At 40.0% G+C, this 22,587-nt stretch overlaps 1 protein-coding gene across 4 annotated transcripts in view; it reads left to right on the top strand.

Moving 5' to 3' along the window:
- The first annotated feature begins 9,115 nt into the window (after positions 1-9,115).
- Positions 9,116-22,587, top strand: part of GNPTAB (N-acetylglucosamine-1-phosphate transferase subunits alpha and beta) — a 41,059-nt gene continuing 27,587 nt past the window's right edge. For all 4 annotated transcript variants that reach the window (XR_004239561.1, XM_032105504.1, XM_032105505.1 and 1 more), the window contains exons 1-6: positions 9,116-9,280; positions 13,360-13,445; positions 18,936-19,055; positions 20,698-20,739; positions 21,476-21,681; positions 22,362-22,426. Coding sequence is in view for 3 of the 4 variants with exons in the window: in XM_032105504.1 (XP_031961395.1) it covers positions 9,164-9,280; positions 13,360-13,445; positions 18,936-19,055; positions 20,698-20,739; positions 21,476-21,681; positions 22,362-22,426 (636 nt within the window). In the remaining variant the exon portion in view is untranslated. The remainder of the gene's footprint in view (positions 9,281-13,359; positions 13,446-18,935; positions 19,056-20,697; positions 20,740-21,475; positions 21,682-22,361; positions 22,427-22,587) is intronic.

Here is a 22,587-nt window from a genome sequence, read left to right as displayed (position 1 = left end):
GGAGGAGAAGAGAAGATCCAGCAGGCAGGAATTGTGCAGCAAGATTGATCTGTTTTAATTATTTTACAACTCTTTTATAGACTTTTTCTTCACAGTCTAATTGGTCAAAGGATCAGCCACCCCTTGGGGTGATTGGCTAAAATCCTAAAACATCCATTGTCAAAATATTTTTCTACTGTACTATAAACAAAGCTTTATAAGGTCACAGGTGTTCATAGCTTATAGAATTCTACTGATATCTTCCGTGAGAGAGAAAAATATCTCATGGGACTGGAAAGAAGCAAGAGAAATTCTTGCTAGCTGCATATTTGTATCCCACTCCACTGTCTATTTTCAGTTACTTTTTGGGGGATATTTTTTCAAATAAAATGTTTATTGGGAGAAATCTTTGTTTCCAGAATGCATGAGCTGTAGGCTGACATGGGATATAAAGGGCAAGAAAGAGACTGTTAAGCTGCAAATGAACCATTCTTCAGTGGCTTTGTTATCCTTCATTCTAAATGAGGTAGTGAACATGCTGAAGCAGTTAGTGGGAGAATTTGGCTCTGGCATTTTGATAATTTTGGCAGTACATTTTTGTAGAAGCACATTTTTAGTGAAAAGGAAATCATTCAAAGTGAAATGGCAGCTTTTTATGTGGCCTTGCCATCTGAAAGAAATACCTTTGCAGTTCTCTTAGTGGTACACAGTAGCTGACAGTAAGTTGCTTGCTGAAGATTAAGAGAAAGTAATGAAATTCATGACCTGAGTTAAATTAGAATGCAAAGGGATTAAAGGATTCAGACTCTAAACAGAGAGAATTTGATCAATCCTAGGAAAAGCTTTCAAAATATCTTTTTTCTCAACATCAGAAGTGGCTAATGATGTGGCTACATCCAACACAAAACCTCTTGAAAATGGGGAGTACTCACTGCTGAAAAATCAGATTCTATTTCCATATGTTAATCTAGATTTACCAGCACAATTTATGGGTGTTGGTTTGTCTACTTTTATAACATCATACTGCTAAATACAAGGCACTCAGTTATTTCTTCCTGTATACCATGCTTTGCACATTGCTGGCTGAATTACTGTTTGCTTCTTTCATGAGGTTCCTTCTTGTGTGTCTGGCCCCAGCTGACACCAAGGTCTAACAGGGCAGAGAGAGCTGCTATACATATATATATACAGAGAGAGTGCTTCAGGGTAATATTGTGAAATCTCTTTATGTTGAAACTGCTTGATTCCAGCTGATACATATGTGTAGCAAACATACACACTTAGTGAAATGTAGTTTTACAAAACCTAAATATTGTGTCCAACTTTGTCTTTTCAGTTTTAACAAACTGTTCTTTCCATCATTTCTTGGCCTTTGTCCATGTCCTTCATAGTTCTTCTGCATCAAAGGTTCATGCTGCATAGCTAATTCTTTATGACCACAAATAATATGGAATAAAGACAGAAGGATTGTTCTTGTTCAGTAAAAATGCATTGAAATCAATATCATGAGGCATAAACAAATACTCAGCTTTATAGCTGGCAATGAGCACTGCAATAACCTGTGGGAGCATCACTGCTTATTTGTTTGAGAAACTTTGGATTGAGGAAAAGTGGGTGCAACCCAGGAGTCCCAGAGAAAAGATCATGAACTATACCCGTGTCTTGTCTGTACCAGCTCCTTCACACTCATGAACAGCAATTAACAGCTGGACTCGATGGTGTTAGAGGTATTTTCCAGCCTAAACGATTCTATGTCTCCGTGTTCTGAAATAAAATGGATGTGAAGAGCAACACTTAATATGGCTTTCCCAAAAAGATTTTAGCAATTATTTCCACTCTACTCTCTATGTAGTCTCTTAAGCATTTTTAAACATAAAAAGTATATTTTCAACCATCAAAGGAAATGGTTCATCCTAAAGAGGTCCTTTAACTATTTAATCCTTCTGTCTGATACTGTGATCCATACCAAATGATGGAGAGCTAACTAACCAAAATTAGACGCTCTTCTAATGTTCTGAGCCTCCACCTCACTACTGTGATGTAAAAGGTACATGTTATTTCATACAGCCACAAAATCTTACTGACCACTGTTCTTCACTGAAAGCACCTTCATTATTTTCTTCTGTGTGCTGCTGAGTGGATTTAAAAGACAACCCTGCCCATTCCAACCATCAAATCTATACAGTCTGTTCTCTCTGCCATTGCAACCTGGCAGGATTAACAAAAGAAACGTAAATTCCATCACTATCATATGACAATGCCATCAGTGTACTAAAGGCCCTGTGTTTCTAATGTTAAAATAAAAAATGATACCTTTTTACTCTTCAGAATAATCCAACATTTCGTAGAACTAGGCTACTGTGAGAAATTCTATTCTACTCTATTCTATTCTACTCTAGTTAGAATGATAATTAAATATCAAAGATAATGAACTCTAACTGTATATTTTCAAAAAGAATTACGAAATTTAATATTTAGAAAATAAGGTTACATTCATATATTTCCTAATATACATTCAATATATTAAAACACGGCCTGGGGAGATTTTCCAGGGTCTTTCATCCACTTCATTAGGGACTTTGGAAACAGACATACAGATATGACTTGGTTTGAAGGCCACAGTCTATTTAAATTTTATTTTACCATTGCTAAGAGTATATCTCTTTAAAAAGCAAGGGCTTTCTATAAAGAAAACCAAGGGCAAAAAACCCAACACCCCAACAAAAACAAAAAAGCCCCAAACCAACCAAAACCAAGAGCAAATGCCAGATTCTGCAGAGTTTCAAAAGGTTTCTTCTGTCTTTCTGCAAGCATTTATTATTTTAGTTTGAAGTGTGCAGGAAATAACAGATCTTTCAGAGTAAAATGTTGGCGAATATTATGCTTAGAAAATCTGATTTTGCTGCCAGGTGCACATGCTGCCTCAGCTGCATCTAGATGCTCACTTTCAGAGATTTTTGAAATGGCATTGTTCCAGTCCTTTGCTCTCTAGGCACTGCTTTTTCATCTGTTTCTAAGATAATACTATTTTCTCTTTAGTTATACATCATTTTTACCAGCCATGCTCTTCAGATTATTGTAAATGTCCTTTCTAGTATCTGCACAAATAAAAAGGAAGTGGAAAGGGTAGGAACTGATGTTTAAGAGATTTTTTTTTTCCTGTAAAGAAATGGGGACAGTGGAAAAATGGAGTCTGAAGAAAAAAAAAAAAAAAAGGATTCTATATTTTATCAACACAATTTTCAAGTAATGAGTCATAAATGTTCCTTGCATACCTGTCCAGAGGATTGGGAGCTGAACATCTGAGGGTTTTCAAAAGTACTGAAATACTGAGCATGACTTTAAAATCTCCACTTTTGCTGCAGTACTAAGTGAAAACTCTCACTAGCTGCATATAATTAGAATGCATTTGCTCATGAAGCTAAAATTACTGCAGACTAATTAAGAGATAATCCATTACAAGTCACAGCAGCAAGGTCTAACAGTGTCTCTCAGAAACCGATCACTTATATTCAATATCTGTTTTAGAGGTAGTATCAGTGGGATTGAGTCTCACCAAAGGCTGAGAGCTCTATAAATGGGAGTCAAAACGAGATTATATGTTGAAGGGTAGAACATTGCTCAGTCACTGTCTTTTATTCTTTTATGTTCTGAGTGACTCGTGATTTAATTATTGTATTTGATGGATAGTGGTACTACCAAATTCACAGTGCCATACCAAGCTATTAATTCCAGTATGCCTAAGGCTACTGCTTTAAATTTCAGAAGCATAGATATTACAGTTTTTGGCAGGGGTGGAGTGGCAGGGAGAGAAGTCCTAGGAGGCCCTATTATCCCCCAGTTCCTTTCCATAGAAAGTGCTCATGCAGCTCTTCAAAGTACTGGCAAGCACACCAGCTTGTTTTGACTGCTCTATAGGGCCTAGCTCTCTACAAAATCCTCTGTTGGCTCCTAGGTGCACAGAAAATACTTAAATGCTTAGAGAAGCTGGTCCTTAAGAGCATGTTAATATAGTAAATGAACATGAAAGTGTAACAGAGAAACCTTTGGGGGGCTTTGGCAGGAAAGAAACGGGCCAGAGCTGTGGAGAGGGGCTGTAGGTTCTGGCTGCCAAAACGTCACATTAATTTTACCCCAGCTGCTGCAGATTGTGTGAGTTGAGAAAATCTGGCAACACAGTTTTCAGTGTGGGTTATCAACTCTCTGCTTCATCCCAGGAGCTCAGGTAACCTGCGCTGATGTCTGCACTAGCAAGGCCTCACTGGTACTCATCTTCTGCTGAACAGGACAAAGCTCCCCTGCATACTCACATGTGCCATTCATGCATGATGATGAGATGTAACTTCAATGGTAGTTATTGACAACCAAGCAAAAATTAGGATTTCTGGATTATTTTTATGTTAATAAAACAGCATTTATTACATTTTTCTTTCCTTAAATGTTACTAAATAAAGACTCTTCAGACCAAATGCACAAAGGTAATAATGGAACAGATGTTTAGGCAGTTTTCTAGATTGCCATTAAAATCAATAGGAATTTAGATGCTTTTATGTGAGCTTTTGAAAACTTTAATCCTTCTGAGCATGTGCATTACAAGAGTGAGTGGTGAAATAATTGACTTTTTTCCTTCTCTCCATTCTTGGGCAAGCCTGTTCACAGATGTGTAGAAGAACTTCTAGGATTTAGAAAAAGTTCTTAGTAGATCTATTGTAGATCTATCTAGTGAATAGGGCAGGAATACAAATGATGGCTGCATAAATACAATAAGCAAATATAAATTGGCCCCTGTCTCTGCTGCAAAACTGTTCTCTGATGATAGCCAAGTTACTTCAAACAAACTCTCGACAGACAAGTCACTACCCCTCTATTCTGAGCTTTTACTTGCCTGACTTGAGACACCTTAGAATGCTCAGAAGTTCAGAGCATTCACAAAGGAAACCAAAATCCCTAAGAGTGAAGTGCTGAGCTTTCAGAGTACTACGAGTTATCTCCTGTATTGTGAAAATTCAGACTTAAAGTGGAACAGGCATCAAACTTGCTGATTTTTGTCTTTACCTTTGCGGTCAGTAATTTTTTTCTCACAGAAGTGCTACAAGATTAATTCATGTTTATGAAAGAGACCGTACAGAGATGAATACAGGAAACCTCTGATGATGTTAATTCTCTTTTCTTTAGAACAAGATTCATGGAATATGCAGTGAATAATATTCTTGGCTAACAGAGAAGCTTGCGATGCTTTGTTGATTATTTCTGGTCTTCTGCTTCAACCAAAGATAATGACACTGTTACCTCAGATATTTAGCTCTTACTGTTCTCCTTTCCCAGCAAATTAGAATGCAAAAGACCTGGAAAGAGCTTCTACTGGACAAGTTTACCATGCCCAGTAACAAGTTCTGCCTTCCTCAAGATTTTGAGCATTACAGAATCTCCATTCCTGTTGAAAGAAAGTAGATATTACTTTCCTTTTCAAAGTAGCTTCTACCCCCTCTTAGAAAGGTCTAACTGTAGTAAGAAAAATATCAAAAATTCAGAGTTTTCTAAGAGAGAAAAAATGTTGGTGAAGGCAACTTGCAGAAAATCAGGATCAAGATAAAGCGTGTTTATAGCTATTTGACAGTTTATTTAGATTACATCATAATCCACAGGAGGCATGCCTTTGTGTTGAGTGCTGCTACGTGCACCTTTGAGTTAATACAAATACAAGAACAGTCAAGTAGATTATCCCAAGAGCCCAATGCTTTACATGGATAATGACTTGGCAAGGCCCTTAAGTATACATTGGATTATAATAGCAGTGCCTAATTTTTACATATCCTGACATCTAGTGGAATTTATTGCTCCTAGCAGAATGTCTGGGTTCATTTGCATCTACAGTGACTGGGAGAAATGGATAAAGTTAAATATCCTGCTCTTGGATGCAATGATAAAGTTCTCACCTGGAGAATTGCGTAAGCAGTGCGTTGGATAAAATGTGAAAACAGAACAATTTGGCCTAAGTCCTCCTCCTTTCAGACACATGCCTACAAAGACAGCTGCAACAAGGCCTCTGATCTGGTTCCTGGTTTTGATCTTGGAAATAATTTCTAGTGACAGACATAGAATAATCCCAGCACCTTGGACAGATTGTCTCAGAAGGTACTTGAGCTGCATCTGCTATGTGTACCTTAATAGCTTGCTGTTCATTAGCAAGCTGGGGATGGCTTTGTTTTCATCCATTTTCCATGCCTTTCACAGAATCACAGAATCATCAAGGTTGGAAGAGACCTTAAAGATCATCCAGTCCAACCATCAAGCCACCATAATCACCCCTAAAATGCATCCCCAAGTGCGACATCCAGACGCCTCTCGAACACTTCCAGAGACGATGACTCTAATACCTCCCTGTGCAACTTATTCCAGTGCCTGACCAGTCATTCAGAGACAATTTTTTTCTAATCCCTAATCTAAACCTCCCCTGGCACAACTTGAGGCCATTTCATCTCATTCTTTCACTTGAGACATGGCAGAAGAGACCACCTCCCAGCTCACTACAACCTCTTCTCAGATGGTTGTAGAGAGCAATGAGATCCCTCCTGAGCCTCCTCTTCTCCTGACTAAACAACCTTGTTTCTCTGGAATAATTAAACCTTGGGTGGACTGAAGACGGGAAGAGTGTATGAGTCCATGGAAAAATGGAATATAGGGGAACATCTGGAGTATAGAGTCGTGTTTCCTGTCACAAATTGGTTAGGCTGTCTCTCAAAGCTATTCCTATTTGAAATATATTCCTCTATTCCTATTTGAAATATATTCCAGAACATGGTTTTATCTCCCTTTTTTGTTTTGTTTTGTTTGCTTTGGGTTTTCCTTTGTTTTGTTTTAACCTGGTGACAGTATTGCATTTAATTTAAGTAAGTTTCTGATCTTCATTTCTGTGATGTGAACAAGTCAAAACATTTTAGTGTCTTTTTAGAAGGAAGGGTCTGGTTGTTCCTTTTCATGCACCTATTCCACTTTAAATATATATTCCTTGAATATAAGTACTCTACAAGAAAGGACAGATATAGTGCCGTCATGATTTGTTCAGCACCTTTTTATATCTCTGTGTCTACTGGTATACTTTGTCTGATACTTTTTAAAATAATTTAAAGATTATGTGAATTTTAATGGTTTTACCATATTGGTGTCATATGGAAGTATTTATTGGTCTGTATAAATGTATCATCTCACACTTTGTTTTAATTATTAATCCAGGTCTTGAAGAAATTTGGCTTCCCCTGACTGGTTTCTGCTTTACATTGGTGATATATCTCTCAGTTTCATCTTTTCAGCACATTCACTTTCATTTCTGCATTTACGCTGGATTGTTTACCAGAAATAGATCTTTTTGACCAGAAATAGGGGTTCTTCTCATAATCTGCATGTGTGCTATACCTCAGTTCTCAATGAAAACCTCAGTCTGCTGACTCAGAATTCCAGGCCATCACCGGTACTGCCGGCACAGTGCTGTAGGCAGTGGTAAAGAGATGCTGCTAGGCAGTAATAATAGCTGAGTAATAATAGCTTAATAATAATAGCACAGTGCTTGAGCAGGAGGGGCAGGTGAGCGAATATGTAAAGATTATACTCCCCGAGGGTTGTACTTTGGCACATTGGTGAGAACATGTGAAGGAGAAAGTGCTGGCTGTGCACAACAGGAGAGAAATTTAGCTAGCTGAGAAATTTTCTGTGTACCAAGACTGGAAGGCTGGGTTATCATGAAGGGCCAAATAAGTATTATCAGGCTGATAACACACCATAAGGAGGAGGAACACAGCACTATGAGGTGAGCTCTGAGGCTCTGCAGGTAAGCCCTGGTGAATTTGCCATCCTGTCCCATGGCCCATTGTCAGGAAAATCCACAAATGCCAGAGGTTTATGTCCAAAAAGGAGACAGAGGAGTCCTGCAACTTTATTCGAATAAAGGGAGAGAGCCCACCGGGGCACACACCCATGGAGTTTTCTCTCTCGAGGTTTTGGAGGGCACAGCCTCCTTCTATCCTGAGCTCCCGGCCACATGGTGCCCTGTTCCTTTCCCTTTGGGCTGAGGTACAGGGAAGGTACAGCCTTCCCGAACCGCCTACCACATATCGATATCCCCCTTGAACCTACTGTTTTACCCCAAAGCTCAGAAACTCAGTCTTGTGCAGGACCTTGTCTGTTTCAGGGGCCAAACTGGCTCTGCAACAAACCTGCTGCCCGAAGTTAGTAGAGAGATTAAGACCCATTCCAAAGACGTTAACACCCAAACCTTCACCCATCAAATTGTTTGTAAGGACATTAGCATTCCTCTCACCCTGGAGAAAGACAAAATGTGACACAAAAAAGTAAGTAGGAGAAGGGCTCAGTGGCTTGGGAGAGATGTGCCAAAGAGCTGTGCCTTCTTAAAGTACAGCCAGGTGTAGTTCTCTCACACAACTGTGTAAATATACTGGGACAAAGTTCTGGAAAGGGTCAGCCACTGTTACTTAACACAGGAAATAAAGGATCACAAGGATGATGTTTATTACTCAGAAAAGTCACTGCAGTGAGTTTTAAGAACTACTTAAAAGACCTTTTGATGCAGGGCTAGACTACAGAGATAGGCGCTACTATGCTTGGCCTCTTGCAGGCCTATGCCGCCCCATCATTCTGCTGCGGCCACCAGCGGTGCCTCCGCCTGATCAATGCTTGACAGCGGCGCTACCAAGAGCGTCCGTCCTATGTAGGTGGCTGAACTTCACGGCAGAATCCAGAGTGTGCTATCAGCTAGTGATCGCTAACTAGTTCCTTGTCATGTTTTTTTCCTCAAGAGCTGTCCTTGAAGAATTCCATCAGTAATCCTCTCTAGCCTGCTGATTCCCATTCCACGAACACACCCCCGCACTTCATTTCTGCGCCAAAACACGCGTAGACTGCTTATGAAATCTCAGCACGCAGCTCGGCTGTGTCTGTGCGATGTCCTCAAGCCCTCCCGACGTCTCTCCGCAACGGGAACAGCCAATTCCCCGCCGCGCCGTGAGGCCCGGGAGCGCCGCTCCCTCAGCGCGGCCCCTCCGCCACCGCCAGGCGGCGCCAGGCGCTGCCGGAAGCGGGGCGGGCGCTGGGCCGGCGGCCCCGCCTGGCGCAGGCAGCGCGGGGAGCGGGGCCGGGCCGGGCCGTGCGGGGCGGCGGCCGCCGGCGGGCCATGCTGCTAAAGCTCCTGCAGCGCCAGACCTATACCTGCCTGTCGCACAGGTATGGGCCCTGCCTCTGCCTCGGGGGCCTCGTCCTCATGATCGTCTCCGCCCTGCAGTTCGGGGAGGTCAGTACGGTGCCGCGCCGGCGCGGCGTGGCTGCCCCCCTTCCCCTGCCTGCCTCCCTCCCTCCGTGCCGAGCGGAGCGGTGCCGGCGGGACGGGCGCAGCCCCGCGGCTGCACGGCCCCGGGGGGGTTTGGGGCTGTTTTTCCTCTGGGGAGCCGGGTAGTTGTGTTGTCCCGCGAGCAGCGAGGTTCCGCACCGGGCGCCTTGCGGGTGACAGGTCCCGCCCATCGCGGTGCCCCGTTCGCGCTGTGCCGAGGGCGCTGCCGCAGGCCCGCCGTGCCCGCGGGGACGGGCTGTGCCCGCATCCCGGAGCGCAGCCCTGCGGCCGCTCCCGCTCCCCAGGCCGCCCTGTCCCCACCTGTTGGGCTGCGGGGAGCGGTGGCAGCGCGCCGCGTGTCCCCTCGGGGGGTTAGCTGGGGTCTAACAGGTGACACAGACCGGCGTGCTCGGGCAGCTGGTGTTTGCTGCTCTTGTGCAATTCTTTTCCGCTTCCCTCATCAGGTGACTTACTGCTGCTGTGTTTTTGTTTGAGTCTTTTAAAGCCTGTGCTGGATGTCACCTTCACATGTCGACTGGGAGTGACAGAATCTTTCCCCTTTTCGGAGTTTAAGGAGTTAAATGCATCCTCCCTCCAAGCTGCGCAGCATAGTCTGCTTTGCTCTTTGCTTGTTACTTAGTTCACCCGCATTAGTTTGTAAATGATGCCTTGTAATTACACTTTTTCTAGATATGATTTTACACGGATGTGTTGTACGTTTAAATCTTCATTTCACATTGTCCTATCGATTTGGTAAGTCAATGAAGAGATCTGGAGAGGAAAAAATGAATCCTACTTCAGTGCAGTGTTTGTGAATATAGTAAGGAATCAGGGAATTCAAGTATTTTTGTCAGTCTAAAAGGATGGCAGTGTTCAATGCAAACAGACTGGAATTTCCTGATTCCTAAGTTGTTCCCCCTTTTTTTTTTTTTTCCCTTCTCTATTCTAATTTGATGGGTTCTTTCGGATACAGGGGGAAAGAAAGAAGATCCATAAAGAGTATTATCTGAAACTCTTGGATGTAGCACAATCAAAACTTTGTGTACCAACACATCTTCGTATAAAGTCCTTAATCTCTGCTGTCTTGTGGGGACCACAAGTTCCTGAAACACTTCCAAGCCATCAGCAAATTAAGTAATTGCAAAGTACTCATAGGCACCTGTTTGCACATGAGTATCAACGTGGATTGGTGCAGATTTTTTGGTGCTGTGAAACTGAGCACAGTTTTGCATTTCTTCAGAATGGGGACTTAAAACCCAGCTTTAGGATATCATAGAACTCAGGAGGTTTTAAAAAATATTTCAGTAGTTGTCTAAGTTGCGGCTGATTTTGGTGAGAATCAGTCAAAATCACTGCTCAGAGTTTCCTCCTAAATCTTAGTTTGCTGCTTCCAGCCCTTTAAAAGCTACTTGGAAAGCTTAGATACAATTTAGAGAGTGAGCAAAAGAACTGGGAGAATCAGGTAGGAGTAGATTTTCCAAATTACATGTTAAGAAAAAAGAAAAGTGTTTTTAGAAAGAACAAGCTAAAACACACCAATGAAACTAAGCCTGGTAAGAGATGTTTGCATGCATTTTGCTTTTGCCTTTTTATATTGGTAAACAGTGGTAGTTCAATGGTTTAGGAGAGACAAGGCTTGTGAGAATGAACACTGTTAGACCTCTTCCGACAACTATCGTGGGAATGGAAAATGCTTCTCCAGTACAGAGTCTGCAAGGCAGCAACTAATAAAAAAAATGTAGAACTGTTGGGAAATTGAAACCAAGAAATCTTTCTAGAAATTAACAGCTAAACCATTTTTAGCCATCTGTGGGAAACTGAAGCAATAAAAAAGAGTGTGAGGCCATGCTTATCAGACCCTGGTGTCTGAACAGCATTTGCAGTTCTGCTTTTTCCCTACCCCTAGAACCAGCATTTTTTTTGTTCTAGTAGGCAAAATTAGATCTGATTTCTTGGGTTCATGCTAATGTCAATATTACTGGTGAGTAAAAATGGATGGTTAGGGCAAATAATTTGAGACTGGTAATAATGTTCTCACAGCCAGAAGCTGAAAATGAGCTTCATTTGAAGGAAAATCGTGAGCTCAGTGAAATACTAGGACATTGAGCAGGATTCAGAAATATTTCTGCAAAAGCATACAGGGTAGCCAGGTCTAAGTCAATGCTGCTCCCTGTTTGTAAGATGAGCTTTAAGTATTAGGGCAGTTTGGTTATAAACCCTTCTTGGCCATGCTTCTGTAGGTAGCTCTGCTTTGGAAAATGCTTTATAGCCAGACCATGCCAGAGCCACTGTTATCATCTGTCTGATACAGTAGCTCCTAATAGGCAGTGCCTCTCACCTTTTTTAATGTTCCTCTGGTGGTTTTATAGTATCAGTATGAGAAGTTGAAGCAAAAGAGCCTCTAGGCATTATTGAACCATGCCCAATGTGTCAGGAGGAAACAGTTGCTGGGAAAAAATGTATCAGGTAGAAAGAGTTTTTAACTTTGTTCCTTGATGTGTTGTTAAGAGTTCTGTCCTCTGCTCTTTTTGGCTATAGTTACACAAAAGACAAAGAAAAAGGCTGGAATGGTTAGTGTTTTTCTTCTGGAGAGACATATTATTCATATAATATATTCTTACTCAAATACTTCTGTATTTCTTCTAGACACAGATCAGTCGCAGTGTGTCACTTCATCATTATCAGTAGGAGCAAATGTTTCCACATGGATACGCTCTTCCAGTGTGTACTGTATTAAACCTGGTATTTGGCAGAAGGACTTAATGATTTATGCATAGGAAAGTGCAATGCTGTGTGTTTTTAAGACAATTCCTGACCTTGGTATTTAAGGGAGGAGATTTTTATGCCTACCTGGGCAATCTGTGTCCTTTGTATGAGGGGAATGGAAGTGTGCTGATGTGGTCTTAGTTACAAAGAGACCATCTGCAGCTCTGGCAGGAATTGTGTGTGTGCTCTTGTCACCCAGGCACATGATGGAGCTTCCCTGCTCGATGGAAGGTTTTAATTTGCTTTAGTGGCAACGGGGGAAGAGAGATGTGTATCCTCTTAAGAGGGAGGAAACTTTTTGTGGTTTTGAGTGTGACCTAGGAGAAATGGTGTATTTCATAGTTCCCACAATACAAGAAATAAGTGATAATAACATTTAAATCTAGGAAGAGTGATGTAAAGTAACTGTCATAAAAACTGTCCATAAAAAACTATCTACTATCTATCAAAGTAACTACTATAGTAAAATACTATCCTTTCCTGATTTCCTTTCTTTTTGTTTTGTTGTTTTCATTTGTTTGTTTTGGGTTTTTTTCCCTCTCCAGTGCATACAAATATGTACTTATCCCAGTAAATTAAGCCACTGTGCCTTCAACTCTAAAATAGCACAAAATGCCACTGTAGTTTTCAAGGTTGGGCTTTCACTGGAAAGGATGTCATAGCAAGTTTATCTCAGAGGAGAACTTGTATGTTTTATATTGCTTTTATCTCAAAATACTTGGACTTCTTTGTTATGTCAAAGCATAGTTACCACTTTTAGTGTTGAAAAATTGTGGGTGTTTTTCCTGGCTGTTTGTTTGCAAAGCTCAGATTTTGGAGGTGTGTATACTTCAATATGTCCTGTATGAGAATAGAGAGAAAGATGAGCAAAACTGTGCAGGGGTGTGTGTGTGTGTTAGGGGTTTCCTGCTTGTATCAAATTATATTTGATTTATGTCTCAGTTTTGGGAAAACATTCCTGAACTTTTAAATACTGAGAGACAAGGGGGAGGTGACCTAAATAAAAAGTAGCTTAAAAAGAGTGTACATAAATAATGAAATCCTTTGTTGCAGAGAAAAGCAGAGTTTGTTCAAATTAAGCATGCTCTTCTGTTCTGGGTCTGATTGCTGGTTCAGTGTCATAATTTAGTTGGGATTTTGGTCTGCTCAGTTGTTTATTAGTGCATAGATCGATTTGAATGAAATCAGTTGTGGTTAAAGATTTCAAAGCATGTAATTTAAATACCTAACTTTAGAAGGTGGTGACATCAAGTGGTTTTGGTTTTTTTTCTTTGCAGGTTGTCTTGGAGTGGAGTAGAGACCAGTATCATGTTATGTTTGATTCATACAGAGACAACGTCGCTGGTAAATCATTTCAGAATCGGTAAGCTTTACCTGCACTTGACAGCATTGCACATTTTACTGTCTAATTAAATATTTAAATAAAATATATTAGTTGAAGTTACATACTGTTGAGTAGACCTTTTTGTATGGGCTCTAAATCTGCAGCAATTTTTAAACTTAGTGGCTTAAATATACTGCATAGTTAGTGCATAATCTCCCAGTTTGGAAGATTGGCATTTGAAAGCTCTAGTCATATAATAAATTTACATTTTTAATGTGTTTAATTCATCCAGTCTCTAATGAAACATCAATATGGTGACAATGTTAGCAATGAAGGGAGGGAACGACATATGTTCCATATTAAGATAGGAAAACATAAGTACTGTTCCTATGTGCTTAAAATTTCAATTTTCAGTGTTTTGAGAAGTTATTTTTAAGTTACCTTGCATTTTCTGTGATGTCTCATGAGGGTCATTATTTAGCAGAGAAGTCACAAAGCTAGTAATAAGCTTTTAAAATCTGAGTGCATGGGAGAATCTCTCACAGCAAGTTGGAAACCAATTGGTCATTTATTTCAGTTGTGTTAACTGCTACATGACTTCCTGTGACTTCATGTCTGAATAGCCATGGCGTCTGTTGCTCAGGGAGTAAGTGGACTGTGAATTGGTAGGTGGAAGAAAGCTACTAAGCAGGTGTCATCAGACTCTTAATATTGATACACTTGACTGGGAAAAAAACTAACCCTGAAAGCAGATGCTTAAATCTGCCTTGAGGTTTGTTGCATCATGGAACAGTAGAAATGATCAGATCAATTTGTCACGCTTTAGTTGGTGTGAGATAACTCTGTAAAAGTGCATTGCATGGTGTTGGTGAATACTATGAACTTTATTATAGTCTCCTCTTCTACTCCTCTCCCCCATTTTCCAAAGGATGACAGATAAAAGCAGAGTGATACAGCTCATATGGATGAATAGCTTAATGTTTACATGTTTTAGCAGCACTGAAGTAAAACATGCCAGTTTGGTCCTGTCAGTACTGAAATGCCTGACTTTGTGATAATTGACTGCAGTGTTTTTATAAAACCGTTGACTTTTTCCAAAACAAAATCACAAATCTTACTCTTGTGGTGTAGATATAGTCACTTCCCATTTCTGCAGTGTTTCCTTACTTCATTTTGGTTGTGTAAAGCACTCCTTCACTAGTGTTCATTTCTGGGGATTGGGAGCAAAACATCCAGTGCCTGGTGAGGAACTATTGGCTGCCTGATCAAAAGCTTAAGGTTTTTATGATGGGTGCTTAAATTATACCAGTTCACCCATATGCCTTTAACAATCTCGTGTCAGGAGTAACAGGGATGTTTGCTGTGACATTTGCATGCAGATACCAACTTCCTCTAAAAATCCATACCAACAAGAAGTCCTTGCAGAGATACAGTTTTAGGCATTTTTTTGACTTTTAGACATCCCTTGTCAGGGGTTCAGTTTATTTTTATTATCAAACTTCACAAATGCAGTAATGGACCCTGTCTTGCAGCATGCACTTGCATCAGTGGTGGTTTGGTGGAGTTTTTTAGTCTGGTGTCAATGCAACATACAGAGCTACACATAAACTGAGGACTGTGGACTTCCAGATTGAATGTCGCTCGTACAGTGATTTTAATCAGTTCCTGTTTTAGTGCTAGAGAAAAATACTCAGAATTGGAGAACAGGAGGCTTGTTGGTTAGGAAAATTAAGCAGGTGTACTGCTTTGTGGAAACTAAAAACTACATGGCCTTTGGGAAATATTAATGGGCCTTCAATTGAATTTGAGTTGTGTTGCTCTCTAAGAGCTTTGCAGGTAAAATTCTCTGTTCTTGTGTAACAGTTGACTTGTAAACTTCTATGGAAAAAACCTCACTGTGGAATGTAGACAACTTTGTGTATGGGGGCAAGCTCCTTATGATGATAAACTAAAAAGCTCGTCAGACAAAAACAATGACATCATTAGTTACACCTATTGAACACTGTACTCTGCCAGACCAAAGCAGACTTCTGGTTTTGCCTTGAAGTTTAGCAATTGCTTTGGCTTGTTTTACCTCCCTGTTAATTACCCTTGGCATCCCACCTGTGGTACTTTTCAGATAGCCACATCAGCTGCTAAACTTGGTACTTACATGATTGCTCAGCTACTTACATTACAACACCTTGAGAGAGTGGAGTAGACATTCCAGGGCTTTTTACCAAGTCACTTTATTATCCAAACCCATTTTTGAAGACTAAGCTTTGACATGAAAATAAAAAGGGAGAAAAGGAAACTAAATAATGGAGTTCCATGCATGAGTGTTTTGGATGAGGACTGCATTTTATTACTCTACTTGCAAGTGGTATAGTAAGTGTACTTTACTCAGTGTAACTTTGCTATTCCAGGATGTCATATTTAAAACTCAAAAATATATATGGAAAGATGTGAAGGAACAATCCTCAGCTTTTTAAATGTGCAGACTGATTTCAGTAGGGTGCAGCAAGTGAGAGCTATCAGTGGTCAGCCAGCCATTAACTGTCGAGCTGAGGGAGGCTGGAGAGAGGAAAAGACATACAAATGAGGGAGCAGGAAAAGCCATGGAACAACTGACTTACTGTTAGTGCATAATTACAGAGCTGGAACAGGCTGGAGGGCTGGGAGGTTTTGTATGAGCAGCTTAGACTTCTGTTGTCCATAAAGAGGCTCAGCAAGGTTGGAGATCACCATATGGTAGCTTGGGAGAGATCCAAAATCTGCTGTACCTCTTCAGCAACAGTGGATGTTGAGACAATAAAGTTTGTCTTCTACCTACAATCTCAGCTGTGACAATGGTTCTCTTATGTAAACATATCATGGGTATGGGAAATTCTTCCCAGCAAGAGTGACAGGTCTCCTGTCCTATCTGGGGGAGCTGGTGGCTCTGGTTTTGTCTTCAAGCAGGATCCTATTGATGTTTTTAGATTTGCAAGTAAAAAATGGTTTTTGAAGGAGAAAAGTGTAAAACCTCACCTTAATTAATTATCTGGGAGTCTCCAAGGAATTTTCTAAAGTGATGATTTTCTGTAGAAAGGTGTTAAGATAATTTCCACTTGGAATCAAAGTGCACCTTCGAGTCGCATCTGTTAGTCATGACAAAGAGGGGAAATAGCTAATTAGAAGGATGGCTGTATTTAGTAAATTAGCTCAGCTCAGCTTGGGCTTAACCCGTTTGCCAGACTGGTGTTTCTGAGGAAGACCAAATGTATAAATCCATATGAAGAAAACACAGCTACAGTATTTGAGAGACATTTTTTGAGTGAAAAGACTTCTCTGAACTTCAACAATTTGCAAAAGACTCTGCATATTAAGAGAGTGTTTGGGAACAATACTACTGAAGTGTAGAATCTGTTCCTTTTAATTTTAAACCTTTTTACAGCAAAGTTCCACTACATACCTCTGAAAATATAAACTCGCAGGATATTTTAGGAAGCCGTGAAACCAGCCAGAAAGCTTTGGCCAAGTCCAGAAAGGTACAGTCTTAACAGTGCTACTTTGCTTAATTGGAAACAACAAATTGACTTGGGATATCTGATTTTTATTATTATGTTTGATAAATATTACTTTCTGAAACAATGTATGCTGTAAAGGCACATTAAGAAAATTTATTCAGTATTTGGATGAATTTTAAGCAATTAAACTAGTGGATCTGCAGACAGTTCCCTTTTTTTTTTTACTGGTCTGTCTCTATTGCCGCTGGTAGTGAAGAATGAGCTCGCCATGCCAGGGTTAATTGAGTTAACATGCCTGCATCTGACCAAAAATGCTTTTCCTCTGTGGAATTTACTAGCATTTGGCTGTATGTGGCATAGTGTATGTAGGTGTATGTGCTACTACATAGAGACACACTTTTAGGAAATGGGAAAATGGAGAGAGGCTTCACAGAAGTCAAAATTGCCTCACATCATAGAAAGAGTCAGAGTTCTTTCAGACATACTGTGTTCTTCAATGAAGCCTGGGTAAATAATTCTGCACTTTGCCCAGAAGGCTGAAGGTTGGGCATTTTTGAAATCCACTGACTTGAGTCAGGTGCTTCCACCTAAAACACTCCTTTCTGAGCTGTAGCATTCCAGGGAGCGTCAAACCAGTAATTTAACCGATCACAACAAATGTGGAAAAGCTGGAGGAGCTCCTGCCATTGAATTTCTACTCCTCTGGAGGACATTTTAGTTCAAAACATGCCTTGCAAGTGAACCAGAAGCTAGTCATCTCTGGAGAAAAAAGTGAAATAATCAATTAGAAGGGTAATTGTATTCAGTAAATTGACTTTTTTTGGGTAGGAGGGACTTTCTGGGTGGTGCTGCTGGGGAAGGCAGCACTGCTGCTGGGACGTTCAAACTGTCTCAGAATGACCCACTCTTATCCTCTGAGTGTTGCAGCTCGGTTAGGAACAGTGGTAAATCGAGTACGAAATGTTTCTGCCCATTGTGCTGTGACGAGCTGCTGGCTGACCTTTTACCAAATTTTGTGCTTCAGTTATTGAGTCTGAGCCAGTAGAAAGTGAAGCTGGGTGCAAGCTCTCTGTGTGGCATGCTGTGCAAGGGAAGGTGGATGAAATACCTGCCTGTAAGCTCTGCCTCTCTTTGAATACTTTTGGAAGGATGCCGTGGGTGGAGAGGGAACACCTTTGAACTTCTCTAATGCTGGGATCCATGGGGTCACACTATGATGTTTTCCAATGTTTGCTAGGCCATCTACAGTTTAGGAAGGTATTAAATGGCTTGACACTGGAACTTTAGAAAATAATAATTGGGGTATCCTCCTGCTGTACGGGACTCAGAGACTCACCTATGGCAGCAGCCTGGAGCACCTGCTGACACAAAGCTGTGGGCCTTGTAGAGGAGCTCATCATAAAAAAAATAGGAAAGATGTACCCAAACCCCTGCATGCTACGAAATCTGCATCTCTCCAGAAACAGCTCCAGGATATTCAATTGTGTCAAGAATTAATTTGTCTGCCGTGTCTGGAGTCTGAATTCATGTACCCAGATTAGATGGTTGGTTTATGAAATGCCCTGTTAATATAATCTAAGAGACATTCCTAGGATAGAGACCTGGTCCTGCTGACATCTACTGGCTCTGTGCAATTAAATAACAGTAAGTATGATTTAAGTTATGCTTCATGCTGTCCTGTCTAAAGTAGTTGGTGAATTAAGAATGTGCTCAGGTCCTGGTACTGACTTGAAAAAATTTTATGGGTTTGAAGGAGTTGGTGTCAGTGGAATTTAGAGCATAAAGTTAGAATTTCCTTTAGTTACTGAACAGTTAAAACCACTTTGTGTTCTTTTGGTTGATGTCTGTGCTGTTTTGTCAAAGGCTTGTCTGTAATCGAGACATGATATATATAGCTAAAGAGAGTCTTTTTGCTTTGTCTTGTTTGCAGCCCAGACACCAACTATTTCTGTTGTTAGACAGAAATTGCTATTGTAGGATGCCATGAACACTTGTAATGTAATATTAAACAGCTCATGTAGCTTTCCTTTGAATTATGTAGGCTTTGTTTACCCATGCCAATTGATGTGGTGTACACCTGGGTGAATGGCACAGATGTTCAACTGATCAAAGAATTGCAACAGGTCAGGGAACAGATGGAGGAAGAACAGAAAATAATGAGGTAATAATCTTACATATTTTTTCTCTTTAGCTGACAGCAGCAATCTAATGCTGTACTAGTTTTCTTTGTTGTCATTTTTTCCCATGTTACTCAAGATGAAAATTCAAAGCACATTTTCTCACTTCTTCATTTGATTATTCCCAAAACTTTGTTTCAGTTCTACTTTTAGCTGTCAAGTACTGTCTAATTAGAAAATTGTTTAAGATAGGCATAAGAATTAAGGCTGTTCTGTCATGAATTTGTAAAATGCCGTGTGGAAAACTGTGCATTGTGTATGTCATTTTGTATTGATTTCTGTAACTCAGTTTGTAAATAATAATAATAAAACTATGCCTCAAATATATAACCTCTCTTCAACCCTTTTTTCTCTCCTGACCCCCCCCCCTCGTATTTCTTTTATAATGGGCTTCATAAAATCTTAAACATGTTTCTTAAGTTCTTGTTTTTAGATTAGTTAGATTAATAGTCTCATGAACACTGAAACTGAGAAATGGGAAAATAATTTATGCATGTTATAAAGGTATGAGTTGGCCTTTAGCTAAGGAAGCAAAGACATGTATTTCTGCATCTGTTTTTGTAGATTACATTATACAGTTCTGCAAAATTACTGATCTAAGCCTTCAAACGGGCTGCTGTTTCCAAGATAGCTTGGATTATGTCTTGTAACTGTTGATTTAGTTTCTGATAAGTAACTCTGCTCACATGATCTGTTTTGGCCAGTAAATATGATAAATGGAAGGGCAAGTCTGTATTTTTAAGGGTTATAATAATTTAGTTCAGAATAATGAGAAATCCACAAGTAAGTGGATTGGTCTGAGTTTTGGCTTGTTATGTCTTGCAATTTAGGTACAACTAACGGTATGATCTCAAGGGAAATTCTGGATCTTTTCTTTGTTACCTAAACACTGAAAGTATTAGTAGAACTTTAAATTCATTGATCTTAAACATAGTCTCTGCTCTGAAAAGCTTTCAGATTTATGCTAATATTTTCCTACCAGTTCACATAGCTAATATTAGTGGGTTTAGCTTTGTCATCACTCATGCTGTGATTCCTGTTTCAGCAGGGAAAAACACGTTGTCTTTTTCCATAACACTGATTTGGAAAGTTGAAATTAAGCTTATGAGTTAAGACTCGTGTCTATACTGTGTTTGCTATCTACAGGGACACCTGGTTCTCTCCCCATTTTTCACGGGCTTTGAAGTCAATGACCGCTATTGCAAAAAGAACTGTTCCATAGACCTTATCAGAATATTTATGTTAGGCAAAACAATCAAGGCCTAGTTTCAGGTCACTTCATTCTGGTTTCTTACCAGTGTTTTTCACATCAATATCGCTTTTGTTAAGTAGCCTAATAATAACCCCATAAATTCCTGTAGCAGAAACAATCCTGCTGCCACAGCTCTCAGCACAGCCACACATTTCTGAGCTCTGCACTGCATGGGGGTGAGCAGTGAAGGGCACAAGTGTCAGCCTGTGCTCACCTTGGCAAGGCCAATGGCAAGGCCTTGGCAGCTCTTTATCTGGGTTACTGGTGCTTTGACAATGTGTCCCTGACTCAATTAACAATCTGAAGTTAGAGTCGGTTCTTTTAAAACTGTCAATTCAGTGTTATTTAATATGCTTGTTTTAACTTTGTAATAGGGAAATCCTTGGAAAGAATGCAACAGAACCAACAAAGAAGAGGTGAGTTTTTGTGATTTTGGGGCATAAATTGGGATAAATTATATTCCACTCATTGTTAGGTGAAAGCAGATGCTGGTGGGGGGGTGGTTTGGTTTTCTACAGCCTATGCATGCTTTCCTATGCCACTTCAAGAGCTGACAGCATGATAATATGTGTATTGAATAAAAGTAATGTTATTGTGACATATATGAAGGAGCTTCTTAAAACAAAACAGTTTCTGGAGTTTGGAATGCATATCCCTGTCACTGTTTAGGAATAGCCCCATGAAAAAATTTTCATGCTTTTTGAATCATAAGACTCCAGGTAGATATACATTAAAAGTTCAGTGTTGCTTTCACCTGCCATTTGTATACATGGCACTTCAAGTAGTAATTGTCTGTGGAGGGTCCACGCCTCTTGTGGTTCTGCTGCCAGGAAGCAGCAGGATCTGGTCTGTCCCAGTCATTTGGCTTGGTTCTTCTGTTATTTAGGGATTTTTATAAGGTCTCTTCTGTGGGTGGACTTGGAAATCTTGGAACTTTGGAAAAAAACAGTTGTGGGAATGAACTAAACACTACCAGTCAGGTATTTGCTTTCTGCAGGAAGATAAGCATGCTTTCAGTAATTTCCCCCTGTTACAGCAAATGTTTCAAATAATTGATCAGATTTTACAAAAACTTTTCTCATTGCATCCAAGATTGATTTCTGTCTTAAATTTTCTAGTGGTGTTAAATATGCCTTTGGTATTTTGCTGTAGTGAGAAGCAGCTGGAGTGTTTGCTGACACACTGCATCAAAGTGCCCATGCTTGTCCTGGATCCTGCGCTACCTGCCAACGTCACACTGAAAGACCTGCCGTCCATTCATCCTGCTTTACAAGCTGCTAACGATATGTTCTTTGTAGCAAAACCAAAAAATCCTTCTACCAATGTGACTGTAATTGTTTTTGATAGCCCTAAGGACGGTAAGAAGCTCTTTGTTTTTAGAGCAAGATCGTAGTAAGCTGCTGTGAATTAGTTTTAGGGTTGGGGTTTTTTTCCTCCAGTACTGACTTTGATGCTGATTTTCTGTTTGACTTTAGCAAGTCATTCAGTATCTCTCTTGCCCTCAAACTGCTTCTCTAAATGATTACATTAATGATACTGTTTGCTTACCTCCCAGACAACTGATTACAGATGATTAGAGTTCTGTGCTTTAAAAGGCTATTGCAAAACAGGTTTGATATCTAAATATCTGTGTTTCTCTGATAATCTCAAGAGGCTGGGGTTTAGATTGAGGAAGATTAGTTTTAGATCCTCTTTTAATTGCTGTGAAGTCTAGTTTGAATAATGTGCAGAAAGTTCTGCCCTTGTTCAAAGGATTGCCAACTGTAAAACAATCATTCAAGTGTTCAGCATATATAAGTAGGGTCTTAGAGCACATATGAGTTTCATATTTTGTTTAATATGTAGTGCCTGACTACTGGTCCAACCACTGTCTTTATTTTACCACCAAGAGTTATTTACCATTTATAAAGACAGCTTTTCACACCATAAATATTCAAGTATCTTTAATTTGCAAAAATATTTTTTGGTTACTAGAATATAGAAAAGAAGTGACTTTCTACTGAAAGAAGTTTTTGATTTGCAATTTTATGTATTCTAGTTGAAGCTGCCCATTCTGGAATGTTAAAAGACAACAGCAAACAGATAGTATGGAGGGGTTACTTGGTATGTACTTTGACAATCTGTTGATTAGCTTTTGTTATGTATTAAACATTCTGTACATTTTTAGAAAGTTTCTGTGCTATTCTTTCCATAACTCACATGTAGTAAAAAGTGAAAGCTTTTAGATCAACCTTTATTGTTATGAGAATTATTCTATGTTTAAA

Source organism: Corvus moneduloides, chromosome 4, assembly GCF_009650955.1.
Source record: "Corvus moneduloides isolate bCorMon1 chromosome 4, bCorMon1.pri, whole genome shotgun sequence".
NCBI classification, from domain to species: Eukaryota; Metazoa; Chordata; class Aves; order Passeriformes; family Corvidae; genus Corvus; species Corvus moneduloides.
This window is presented reverse-complemented; position numbering and strand designations above follow the sequence as displayed.